General features: G+C 38.3%; 1 protein-coding gene across 3 annotated transcripts; it reads left to right on the top strand.

The window, feature by feature from the left end:
• The first annotated feature begins 292 nt into the window (after window positions 1-292).
• On the top strand, window positions 293-12,055 carry LOC114759560 (ATP-dependent DNA helicase 2 subunit KU80). 3 transcript variants are annotated; one of them, XM_028948912.1, is made up of 13 exons: window positions 293-399; window positions 661-753; window positions 850-901; window positions 1,154-1,285; window positions 1,802-2,205; window positions 2,589-2,875; window positions 2,990-3,185; window positions 3,270-3,339; window positions 3,424-3,476; window positions 10,576-10,743; window positions 10,822-11,142; window positions 11,307-11,437; window positions 11,551-12,055. In XM_028948912.1, the coding sequence occupies exons 1-13, from the start codon at window positions 385-387 to the stop codon at window positions 11,609-11,611; spliced, it is 1,983 nt and encodes a 660-aa protein (XP_028804745.1). In that variant the 5' UTR covers window positions 293-384; the 3' UTR covers window positions 11,612-12,055. The 3 variants fall into 3 exon arrangements, with proteins under 3 accessions (XP_028804745.1, XP_028804623.1, XP_028804678.1); XM_028948790.1 differs by having other exon boundaries at window positions 3,270-3,476; XM_028948845.1 differs by having other exon boundaries at window positions 3,270-3,476; window positions 11,358-11,437.
• The last annotated feature ends 332 nt before the right edge of the window (window positions 12,056-12,387 follow it).

Consider the following 12,387-nt stretch of genomic DNA (forward strand, 5'->3'; position numbering starts at 1 on the left):
AAAGTTTGGGTTTGTTTTTCCTCTTGTCTATTGCTAATAGGGGGTTGATTATCAGTCTAAAACAAAACAGCTTTTAAGAGCTTTGGTTGCTGGGACATAGATGTTTTTTCTTACTTTACTAAATTGCATTTAGGTCTCTTTAGGACTTCAAATTCATTATCAATTTTTTTTGAGATTTTTTTGCTACATTTTGTATTTCATGTCAGTGTCATTTTTCCCACTAAAAATCTTATTGGCCCTTCTTTTTTTTCCGCCGGAGGAGGGCTGTTGGGTCATTTGGAAGGAAAGCGGGAAGAGATATAAGCAGCTCCTGGTCAGACAACACATTTCAAACAGAAACCAACTTCCTCTGGAAGCTCTCTTCACTGTTGACTTCTCCCTCCAATGGCCCGAAACAAGGCAAATCTTTCGCAACTTTGCTTGTTTCCATTTCACCTTCCAAGTTAAATTGTATTTTCCTTTTTGTAATCCGAAGGGTTTAGGGTTTTTCCCTTCTTATTTTATGACTTTATGAACTCTTTTAAAAACTTGGCTAAATTTTGACTTCTGATGTTTTGCATATACGCAGCTTCTGCGAACTGGCATAGTTATTTATATTTTTGTTTTTCGGCAAATGCATTACTATTTCTTTTGATCATTGTTATTATATTCTGGAATCAGGAATCGTTGCTTTTGCTGCTTGATGTGGGTCCTTCAATGCACAATGTTCTTCCTGATGTTGAGAAAGCCTGTTCCATGCTGATTGTTAAAAAGGTACTGCATACCGATTTTCACAATTTTCTAGTCTTTTCATTTTTTCTCCTGTTTTGTTTTCTAAATTCCAATAACTTACCCGTTAAATATTTTCAGTTGATGCATGGCAAATATGACGAAGCTGGAATTGTCTTATTTGGAACAACAGGTATTTTGATCAAGCCAGACCACACTGCTGGCAAAACACACGGGATACTTATTGATTTCACATGGTATTTATTAGCTTCATTAAGGGTTACGGTTGCATGGTACAAGCCAGACCACACTGTTGTTGAGAAGTTCTCGTTGTTCATCTTATTTTTTAAAATTGTTTTCATATTTTGCATGGCTATGCTTCCTTATCAGAATCGAATTTTGTTCAAAGGATCCTTTCATCTTTGTTTACATGGATGTTTTTCAGAAACTGACAACGAACTTACTACGGAAGTTGGGGGTTATGAACATGTGATGGTTTTAAAAAATATCAAGGTTGTTGATGGAGATATTGTTGACGCATTGCAGCAACTGCCTAGGGGAACTGCTAATGGTGATTGTATCCTCTAAGTTCTTGGTTTTGTTTTGGGAAATTTTCTACATTTTTATATTTGGTTTTTCTTTAATAATCTGTGCATTTGGCTGAGCAGCATTCGAATATTTTAACTACTCTATGCTACTGACTAATTATTTCAACATGACCAGTTATTATTTTGTCGTTTTGCATGTTATCTGTTTTGAGACCAGAAAGGTACACAAGTATCTGTTTCTACAGTGTAGTGCTGAGTGCTCATTGATCTGTACTTATAGATATATCTGATTCTATCGATCAACTTCCTTCTTAAAAGATTAATTTTTTTCTTTTCATTTTTTGTAGAAAATATTTTTGTTATTTTGTCAATTTGGTCTTGAACATTATTCTCTGTCTTATTGAAATAGAATCAATCTGCTTCTTGGGTATAATTGCATAAGATTGAACTTTCAAGAGGAAGTTGGACCTTTCATCCTGGTTGCGGTCATTACTTCTTCAACATGGTGTACTATACTTTTCTTGATGCCTTAACTTTGGTGGTAGTTCTTGATGCTATAATTGTTGGCATGGATATGCTGATAAAAAAATTTGGAGACACTAACACAGGAAAGAAACGTCTTTGTCTTATTACTAATGCACTTTGTCCAATAAAAGATCCGTTTGAAGGAACAAAGGAAGATCAAGTTTCCACTATTGCTAAACAAATGACTGCTTATGGCATGAGAATGGAAAGCATAATTGTGAGAGGAAAGCATGTTCATGCTGTAAATAAGAGAATAATGGATGAGAATGATAGTCTGTTAAGTATTTTTTCTAAGGAAACAGATGCCAGACTGCTATATGTGGAGGATTCAGTTTCACTATTTGGTGCTCTTAGAGCTCGAAATATATCTCTGGTTACAGTTTTCAGAGGGGATCTTGAAGTCAGCCCTAAATTGAGGATTAAGGTGAGATCTCTTAAATAATGTAAATCTTGTTGTTAGGTCTATGTTGACTGTCTTTTGCAACTGTAGTTACGATCATTTTCTAAGACAAAATACAAATTTGTACGCGTCTTCTTCCTTTTTTTTTTTTTTTTTGATATTAAATGTTGTGATTCATCTTATTAACGTCTATTGCTTCCTTGACTGAGCGTTATTTCTGGGTTATTGTAAATTCTTCTGAACTAAATACTAAGGTTGAAAGGTAGGGTTATATGAGTTTTATATAGTCAACCTAGCATGTTTCCATTGTCTGGATGTTTGCTCTCAGTCTATTTTGGTAATTGGTAATGCTGTTGCGTTTTTTAATTGAAGAAATTTTTTTCCATTAAAACATGGTCGATGATTAGGTATGGGTGTACAAGAAAACAGCAGAAGAGAAGTTTCCAACCCTGAAGAAATATTCTGACAAGGCGCCTACAAAGGATTTGTCTGCTACACATGAAGTCAAGGTGGATTTTGAGTACAAAAAATCCGAAGATTCTAAAGATGTTGTTCCACCAGATCAAAGAATTAAAGGTTATTCTTATGGGCCTCAAGTAGTTCCTATATCCTCTGTTGAATGGGAGGCTGTAAAGTTTAAACCAGAGAAGGGTGTTAAGCTTCTAGGATTTACTGATTCTTCAAACATATTTAGGTAATTATTTATTTTGATAGGTCCTGCCATCCTATTTAATTTGATTTTTTTATAAGGATGCTCTGTTGACTAATTCTTTCTTTTTTCTTTTCTGCTCTACAATGTCCAATAAAGACATCATTACATGAAAGATGTTTTCATTTTCATAGCTGAACCAGGAAATAAAAAGGCTACTCTCACGGTTTCTGCACTAGCAAGGGCCATGAAGGAAATGAATAAGGTAGCAATACTACGCTGTGTTTGGAGACATGGACAGGGGAATGTCACCATTGGGGTCTTGACACCCAATGTATCTGACAGAGAAGATATTGTGAGATTTTCTTTTCATTGTTGTATTCTTTAATATCCCTTGATTCTTTCAACTAATTTTAGGTTTCTGGGTCATGCTGTACAGATGGATTCCTTTTACTTAAATGTACTTCCTTTTGCTGAGGATGTGCGAGAGTTTCAATTCCCTTCTTTTAGTAAGTTACCAGCATATTTGCAGCCAAATCAACAGCAGCTAGAGGCAAGTGATAACTTGGTGAAAATGTTTGACCTTGCACCAGATGGTGAAGAGAAAGTTTTGCTTCCTGAATTCACGCCAAACCCAATCCTGGAGGTATATATTCTCTAAATGTTTCTCTGAATAGATTTTTGATTTGTCATTTGGCACAAATCTGTTATTGATTTGACATAATAGAATGTCAACCAGTGTAGCATTAATACACATATAATATATGATGCATTATGATATGTAAGATATGACAATTTTTAGAATTTAAAGGCATGATTATGTGAATTGATACATATATATAATTACTTAAAGTTTAAATCAACAAATCAACTGTTATTAAGGCCCGGAATATTCTTTCTATTTTTCCAGTCTGGTCCCAAAATTGGACCAAACCCAATACATATGCCAACACCACTACCAGCGCAAGGAGTTCATTGCTCTGATGCACTCATCACTCGTGCACACATCACAGACACATGCTCCAGTATAAATGCAAAACAGCCATTTTTCTAGCTTGGAATTTAGTTTTAACAAAGCCTCATTTCTTAACTTGCTCGTGGAGGCTAGACACCATTTAAATGATAGTAAAACAGATTGCATCAGGATGATTATCCTCTTTTCTCTCATAATGCCTCCTAGAGAGTGCATCAACTGCCAAATTTTCTTTCCCTTTTTATATTCAATAGTATACTCTCAACCCCTAAGTTTATGCAGCCACTTTGTTGATAAGCCAATAACTATTTTCTGCGAAGAGATGTTTTATACAAAGATGGTCTGTTTTGTTAATGGTTTCTGAGCAAGGTACTGTCACCAATAGTTCCTAGCAAATAAAATCGCAGCGAGTTCTTTGTCATGTGCTGAGAGAAATTGCTTGGAGAGAAAGTGCCTCACTCAAATAAGCGAATTGGTGGGGACGAGACAGCACCTATACCAACTCTCCTGTCTTAACGTAAGCTTTACTCCCATCACAGGAAAAATTGAGCTGTCCTAGGTATTCATTGCATCTCGCAACTGTCAGAAAAGGGTAATCTCATCTTCAAATTCTACAAAACCTCAATCAGTCAGCTAGAGTCTAGGCTGTTTCAAAAATCCAATTCTGTAGTACCTATTGATTGGAGATGCACCTAAGACAAGAATAAACTTCAAACCAGGGCTCTGCTTGTGTTGTTTGCTCTCTCTGGGTCATGGGGAGTCTCAAGTCACTGCTGTAAATGAAACCTAATGCCTTATAATCTAATATATCTGTTCTTTTTTTATTTATTTATTTTAATAAATAAGAAGTGACGATTATGTCACATGTAATTCTCCTACTTTCATGCAATTATTTGTGGTTTGAGACGCTCAAATGTGACTGGCCAAAACTCTTGAAATCCTATTAATGACTGCACACCTGTTTTCTAGGATTTCTCTCTGCTAAATTCCAGCAACTTATTTTTCTGCCAACATCGTCAGATCAGTGAATTCTAGTTTCTATGACAGCCTGTTTGGTACACTGGAAGTAATTTTGAAGGAATGAAGATTGGAAATGGTGATGAAGGTGGAGGTAGAAATGACAGTGGAAATGAGATTTAAAAGTCTGTTTGTTATGTTCACAGAAATCTGGTACAATTTTTTTATTTTATATATGTATCAATATTCTGAAAGTAGTAAAATTCCCTACCCAAAAAACAGTCCCGCCAAAAAAAATTTATCAGCCACCATTTTCAGACAATCACCATGCCTGGTATGCACTCTATCGGAAAAATCAATAATGCAGAAGAACAACACTCTAATCTCTCCCTCACAGTAAGTATCTCACTCTAAGCAGAGAAAATAGCCCAAGAGAATCTCTGAAAAATAGACTTAAATGGTATTTCACTCATATGTCAGCTAACAAGGAGGCTAACATATTTATAGATTCAAATGACACTTGCAAGAACACACATGAAATGAAGTTTTAAAAAAAAAAAAAACAAGAACAACAACCTGGACTAGTTTGGTAACTCAGTGGACCAAGTTCAACCCGGTCCTGGTCTTGGGCCTACCCAAACTGGACTAGATTGCAGACCAAAATGTTCAACCCGATACTTTTTTAGACCAGACTTCAAACTGATGCTTAACCCGGTCCAGTCCGGTTTTTGTGCACCCCTAATATGTGGCCAGTAGACAGTACCTGAAAGCCTCTTTAGAGTCTTGAGGAAGCCCCCATGTCCTCCTGTAGGTGTTAGATGAGCCTCTTCAATCAACTTAGCACGTAGTGGCGAACTCTTGGGGATGACCAGATGCCCTTGAAAGAATAGTTTCTGCTCTACCAAAGTGTGCTCTGGTTTTGTAGTGGGGTTTTCTTTTAGTGCAGTAACAATAGGGGCCGTGAATGAGTCATGCAATAACACTTCCTCCAGTTGTAGAAAGTCTGTAGGTAAGGGCACCACCATGTGTAAGAAATCAGCATGTTGAGGCCTCCTAGAAAGTGCATCTGCTCCAATGTTCTCCTTTCCAGCTTTATAAATAATCGAGAAATCAAAGGGAGGGAGTTTCAAAATGAGACACTGCTGATTGTTGGTGACCACCCGATGATTAAGTAGATTTTTGAGATTGCTATGATCAGTTTTAACTGTGAAGTGTCGACACAGTAAATAGTGGCGCCATTTTTGCAAAGCTAAGTCCAACGCCAAAAGTTCGTGATCATAGGCAGATTGATATCTATTAAAAAAAGAAAACCCTTTGCTGTAAAAAGCAAACGGATGATCCTGCTGTAATAAAATGGCTCCCACACCTTCCATAGAGGCATCACATTCAACAATAAACTGAAATTAAAGTCAGGCAATTTCAAAACAGGAGTAGATATCAATGCTAACTTTAATCTTTCAAAAGCCTTGTGAGCAGTGGAAGACCAGGTGAAAGCATTCTTCTTGGTCAAATCAGTAAGAGGCCTCGCAATTATACCATAATTCTTCACAAACCTTTGGTAATAGCCAGTAAGTCCCAGAAACCCACATAGCTCCGCTTGTACGCTGTCAATTTTCTCGAAATTAGTCTGTACTCCTTGTGCTGAAATTCTGTGGCCCAAAACAACATGAGATTGCCCCAAAGCACACTTCTTGAAATTAGCAAAATAAGAATATTGCTGTAATGTTTGGAATACCACCCTTAAATGTTCATGTTGTCTGGGAGTTGAGCTATAAAACAAGATGTCATCAAAAAACACCAACACAAATCTCCTTAAATAAGGTCTAAATAGGTCATTCATTGCAGCTTGAAAAGTGGCAGAGCATTGGTGAGACCGAAAGGCATCACTACATATTCATAGTGCCCACTGTGAGTTTGAAAGCCTGTTTTAGGGATGTCATTAGCCAAGACTTTAATTTGGTGGTAACCAGAGTGCAAATCAAGTAGCCCCATGTAATTCATCAAGAAGCTCATCAATATTAGGAATGGGGTACTTATCTGGTATAGTTATCTTGTTGAGGGCCCTGTAATCAACACACATGTGCTAGGAGTCATCTTTCTTCTTCGAGCTTGCAAACAGGCTAGAGCTGGGCCGTATAAACCCCTTTTTGAGAAGCTCCTCAATCTGTCGCTCAATCTCATTTTTTTGGGAATATGGGTATCGGTATGGCCTCAAATTAGGTGGCTGTGCGTCTGGTAGGAGGGGAATGGAGTGGAAATGCTCACGGAATGGTGGCAGGGTTGTAGGTTCTTTGAAGATAGCATCAAATTCAACATACAAATGATCTAAATCTAGAGCACCAGCACTGTTTGACCCCAATTTCAGCTCAGTGGAGACCATAGAATGTAAGCCTGTGTCTGAATGTTCAACTCGTGGGACTTCTTGCAGCTTATATTTCTTACCATCAACCCAAAAAATTAGAAACATCTCATTCTAGTTTGCTTGGATGGTGTTTAAAGACGCTAGCCACTTAATTCTCAAGACCATGTTGGAGCCCACCAAGGAAAACGGATAAAAATCTTGTTTAATTTTCATTCATGGCATATTGACTTCAAGGTCCTTGCACACATAATCACAGCGAGCCACACTCCCATCTCCAATCTGAAAATCGAGAGTAGAAATAGTGCTAGTGGGTAGCCGCAATTCATTTACCAGCGATGCAGAAATGAAATTGTGGGTTGACCCAATATCGACTAGTAGCGAAACCTCTCGATCATAAAGCTTACCACTGAGCTTCATATTAGCAAAAGTGGGGCGTTTGAGGATGGCATTGAAAGAAATCTTAGCAGGGGTAAATTCTTCTTCTCCTGTTCCTTCCACGGGCTCCTTAGCTTCTGGCACTGGGTTGCCTTCTTCATCAATCTCTATCAGGGAAAACAATCCAGAGCAGCTGTGCCTTGGTCTAAACAGCACACCATATCGGAAACACAGACCCTTATCCTTCCATCGTTGTCGCTTGTCTTCCATGAAAGGTGTTTGGTTCGGGAGGGTGTGTGTGAAGACAAGGAAGATGGGTTCAGCACCGGTGGTCGACTCGTGCTGGGCAATGAGAACCCCTTGCCATCCTGTGCAGATTGGAAGGTAGACGGTGGTGCGATTTTGGGCTGAAAATGGACTGGGCTTTGGCGTATGTGAGAAGGCCTGCTTCCTCTCAAATTCAATAGTAAGGCTGGTCGCCTTATGCACCGTCCTGGGTTTCTAAATCCTCACATTAGATCGGAGCTCCTCCTTCAACCCATTCAAGAACACCCCAAGACGATAGTGTTCTGGCCAATTCTTCACACGGGATGTGCGGCGTGCGAACTCCTGATGATATTCCTGCATCGACGGGGTTTGTTTGATGGCGCAGAAGAATTCATTAGCATTCTGAAATTTTGGCAGCCCATAATGCTCCTGAAGAATTTGGACGAGTTCATCCCAATATAGCAGGTTTCGTTCCGAATTGATCCATGAAAACAAGTCAAGCGCATCCCCTTCCAAATACATTGATGCCACATCCACTTTCAAGTCATCCGATGTCTCGTAATAACAGAAGTATTTCTCTGCCTTGAGTATCCACCCCCTAGGTCACCACCGTTAAATTTTGGGAATTCCATCTTGGTATGAGGCAGTCTAATTCCCCTGCGATACAAATCAGAATCATCTTCGCTGTCATCAGCAAAATGGCGATGCCTACCCTGTCCTCGGTCATTCCTAGCAGTAGCTGCTTCCAAGGTTGCTACTCTTTTAGCTATAACATTTAGAGTTTCAAGTTTAGAAGCTATAGCAACAAATGTCCTCCGTTCGGTTTCGAGAAGAGCGTGTCTCAACCATGGCTCTGATGCCAAAAATGGTATGCACTCTATCGGAAAAATCAATAATGCAGAAGAATAACACTCTAATCTTTCCCTCACAGTAAGTATCTCACTCTAGGAAGAGAAAATAGCCCTAGAGAATCTTTGAAAAATAGACTTAAATGGTATTTCACTCATGTCAGCTAACAAGGAGGCTAACATATTTATAGATTCAAATGACACTTGCAACAAAACGTAAAGCAACTAGATATCCCTACATTCTCAGGATTACAAGGAAAATGGGAAACATGCATAACAAGGTGGACCCTAACTGACCTGACAATCCTATTATTGTGCTAACTGACTCCATAAATCTGAATAAAAGAGATTAAACAATTTAGATAAAGCAAGAAAGACCAAGTCAGACTTTAACCGAAGTCCTTTTATTTCGCCTCTGATAAGTCATAGTTGGTTTACTAGGAATCTTATCAATGCCAGATTCATCGAAGTAATTGAAATCACCAAAACCAGGAATACCAACAAATCAAAATTGACACGTCTTAGAAGCCACAATGAAATAGCTATGAAATCAGGGAGTGAAAATTGGAACCACAAATCATAGCTAACAAATATCCTTGAAACCAAAATCAGACGTTTGAACAAGGATGAGATGTTGAGTGGCATTGCTGCAAAAATTGAACCAAGAAATCGCTTCACTCCTTGGGTAAAGAATGGCATTAGTTCATAAACCCAAAACCGTCTAGAATCTGGAACCATTGGCACCCACAATGCTCCTTTCTCTTGGTTTGGGTTAGTCTCGAGCACTGGCATGTGCCTCAGCGGTGGGGGCAAAAAAGAAAAAAAGGAAAAAAATGAATGGGAGAGGAAGATTGGGAAGTCAAAGGGAGGCTCTAGACAGCAAAAGAGGTTGGAGCAATCACATCTTCAGGCGGGCTGGTGCTTGTGGTCAGGTCATAGGTGGGTGCTTAGAATGAAGAAGGGTCAGATGAAGGGTATAATGGAGAAGAAGATATGAGAAGGCAGATGGAATTTGGGCTCCATAGGGCGAAGGATGGAATCCGATTCCATGAGTTTTGGTGGCAATGGAGTTGGAAAATTTTCCAATTCCATGCTACTGAACAAACATTTCTCCAAATTCCATTTCTAATTCCATTTCCACACTCCCCAATTCCACCATACCAAACTGGTCCAATTTGTTTGCTGTGAGACACGTATTGATTTGTATGTTTGTGATTACCCTTATGTTGAGAAAAGGTTGCTAGCTGCCGAAAAGGCGTGAACATGCTCCTAAATGAAGCTCAGACTTTTCATGCAGGCTTAACACTACTTTTCATCTGGTTGACCTATCACATTTTGATTTTAAATGGTGAGGCATAGGCAAAGTTTGATTTGTTGCTCCAATACCATTATAAGTTATTAATTTACCACTATAGTTCATTGTTATCACATCTAAGATTCCTAATAATTGGCAGAATTCTATTAAAAATTTTAGGGCAAAGTTTATTCTTTGGCTACTTCCTTATGAAGTCCTGAAGTAAGAGTTGGTCAGCTAGTGTTTTATTGTTAAGAAGTCTAAAATTTTAATTTCTTTCCTCCTTTCATTCGACTGTATATCCACTTTTCCGTTTTCTTCATCTTTTCCCCTCCCAAAGTGATGTAGTTTTACTTTTTTTGACATATTATTTTGTCATTTGCATTAAAGTGCAAGTGCAGCATGTTTTTAACACTTACAGTATGTCACAACAGACTATTTGAAGAACAAGGGACAGAGGAAATAATTCTTTTGTATGTATTATTCATTCTGAATGGTAACATGTATACAAAGAACTGAATCATGGCCCATTGATGGCGAGGCCGAGAATTATGGGATCATAATCAGGAAACAATTCGAAATTTAAATCCCTATTCTATTTACAATTAATTCCCACTATTCTTCCTATAATATCGGGATTCTCACACTATTATATTTTATTTTCTCCAGCGTTTGTATCATTACCTTGATCTTAAGTCAAAGCATCCAGATGCTGCTGTACCCCCTCTTGATAACACACTCAAGAAAATAACAGTACCTGATGCGGACCTACTTACGCAAAACAAATCTGTGATTGATACACTTCGTATGTCTTTTGAGCTCAAGGAAAACCCCAAAGTAAGAATATAAAATCCGTTTTCTAGTTTCCTTCACATGACAAATTTGACCGTTTATAACATTTGAGCTATTCTGCAGCGAAAAAAATCAAGAAACTTGCTGCAGGAAAAAGGATCTCATTATTGTGAAGGAGAGGATAAAATAAAGGTTACTGCTCTGCCTGTTGATCTCGTTGAACATGCACCCAATGTTAAAGTTGAGAAAATTGGAGATATAACTCCAGTCCAAGATTTTGAAGCCATGTTATCTCGTAGAGATAGTCCAGATTGGGTTGATAAAGCAATTAAGGGAATGAGTAATAAAATATTTGATCTGGTAGAGGATTCCCATAAAGGTGATAATTATCCTAAAGCACTGGAATATTTAATAGCACTTCGCAAGGGCTGCATCCTTGTGCAGGTAATCCATCTCCGCACTTTGCCATTTGAGCATAATGTGGCATAGCGGAGGCTTGACCTGATTGTTACTACTTTGAATTCCGTTTATTCATTTGTTGAGACTTTTTTGTCCGGCTGTTTTATAGTACATGGAAACTTATTAGTTCACGAACTTTTATTATTTAGGAACCTGAACTGTTCAACAAATTTCTCCGGCATCTTTGCAATTTCTGTCAGGAGAAAGATCTCAGGAGTTTCTGCGACTATCTTGTTTCTGGAGGAGTCACCTTGATCTCCAAAGCAGAAGCTGTAGACAGGTTTCTGCACCATTTCTTTCTTTGGTTTCATGGTTTGTTTCAACCAGTATTTTCATTTGGTTTAGCAGCTAATCATTGTTGTCTTATGTGGTATTTGGAACTCTATTGTACAGCGAAGCTACTGATGATGAGGCTAGAAGCTTCTTAGTAAAGTCTGAGCCAGTAGTCTTTTGAGGTTAAACATCGCAATTTATGCGCTGGAATATCTGAGCCTTGTCAACAACTGCGCACGTTTTGTTGGGTAAATAGGACATGATAAGCTAGAGAGAACTAGGACTTAATCAGTTTGGAGTTGTGTGTGGTCAATCCCTCTCATGAAGTCTTATTTATAGGGAAAAAATATAGTGCGAGTTTGTTTAAGTGTTGACCTTAAGTACAATGGACCTAAACATTAATGAATTTATACTCCATTTTGTACAGCATTTATTGTTGATATCATGTAGGTTGGACACACTGGATATAAAATTGTTTCACGCTTGCATGTATTGTGTAGTAGGAAAATGCTATTGAGAATATGCCATGGAGGAATGAATCCGGGATAGGCATGGCTTCTTGGGCTGGACTATGGTGAGTTGTCCATTTATTATATTAACCAAGAGACAGGAGTTTATGATCCTTTTCAGAGATGGTTTGATTTTTGATGTGTGTTTTAACGTTTAGAGAAGAATCTGAAAATGCTGCTAATCTATGTCATGACTAAACTCTAAGGACCGTTGTGGACTTAAATTGTTGAGAAGGTGAGTGATACGAACATTCATTCTTTAGCGGGTTTGCATTATAGTTGGGTGAGTGCTTAAGCCTCTCAAGGAGGCATTGCAGAAACAACTAAGATAACCGGAGCCCAATCCCCTCTGGAGAGAGAATCAAAATTCTGGGGCATGTTTTTTGAGGTTATGCCTCACTTTTGATCCTTTCCCTTTTTATTTTTGATTTTTGGGGGGAGGGGTTGC

Source organism: Neltuma alba, unplaced genomic scaffold (assembly GCF_004799145.2).
Source record: "Neltuma alba isolate B1F8T4 unplaced genomic scaffold, ASM479914v2 tig00000217_pilon, whole genome shotgun sequence".
Classification (NCBI taxonomy): domain Eukaryota; kingdom Viridiplantae; phylum Streptophyta; class Magnoliopsida; order Fabales; family Fabaceae; genus Neltuma; species Neltuma alba.

What these genes read in the sequence shown, in the direction of transcription:
- LOC114759560 (XM_028948790.1), top strand. An exon ending in TGTCTTATTTGGAACAACAG is followed by an intron (nt 902 to 1,153) that starts GTATTTTGATCA and finishes GATGTTTTTCAG; the next exon opens with AAACTGACAACGAACTTACT. An exon ending in AAAGCAGAAGCTGTAGACAG is followed by an intron (nt 11,438 to 11,550) that starts GTTTCTGCACCA and finishes TCTATTGTACAG; the next exon opens with CGAAGCTACTGATGATGAGG.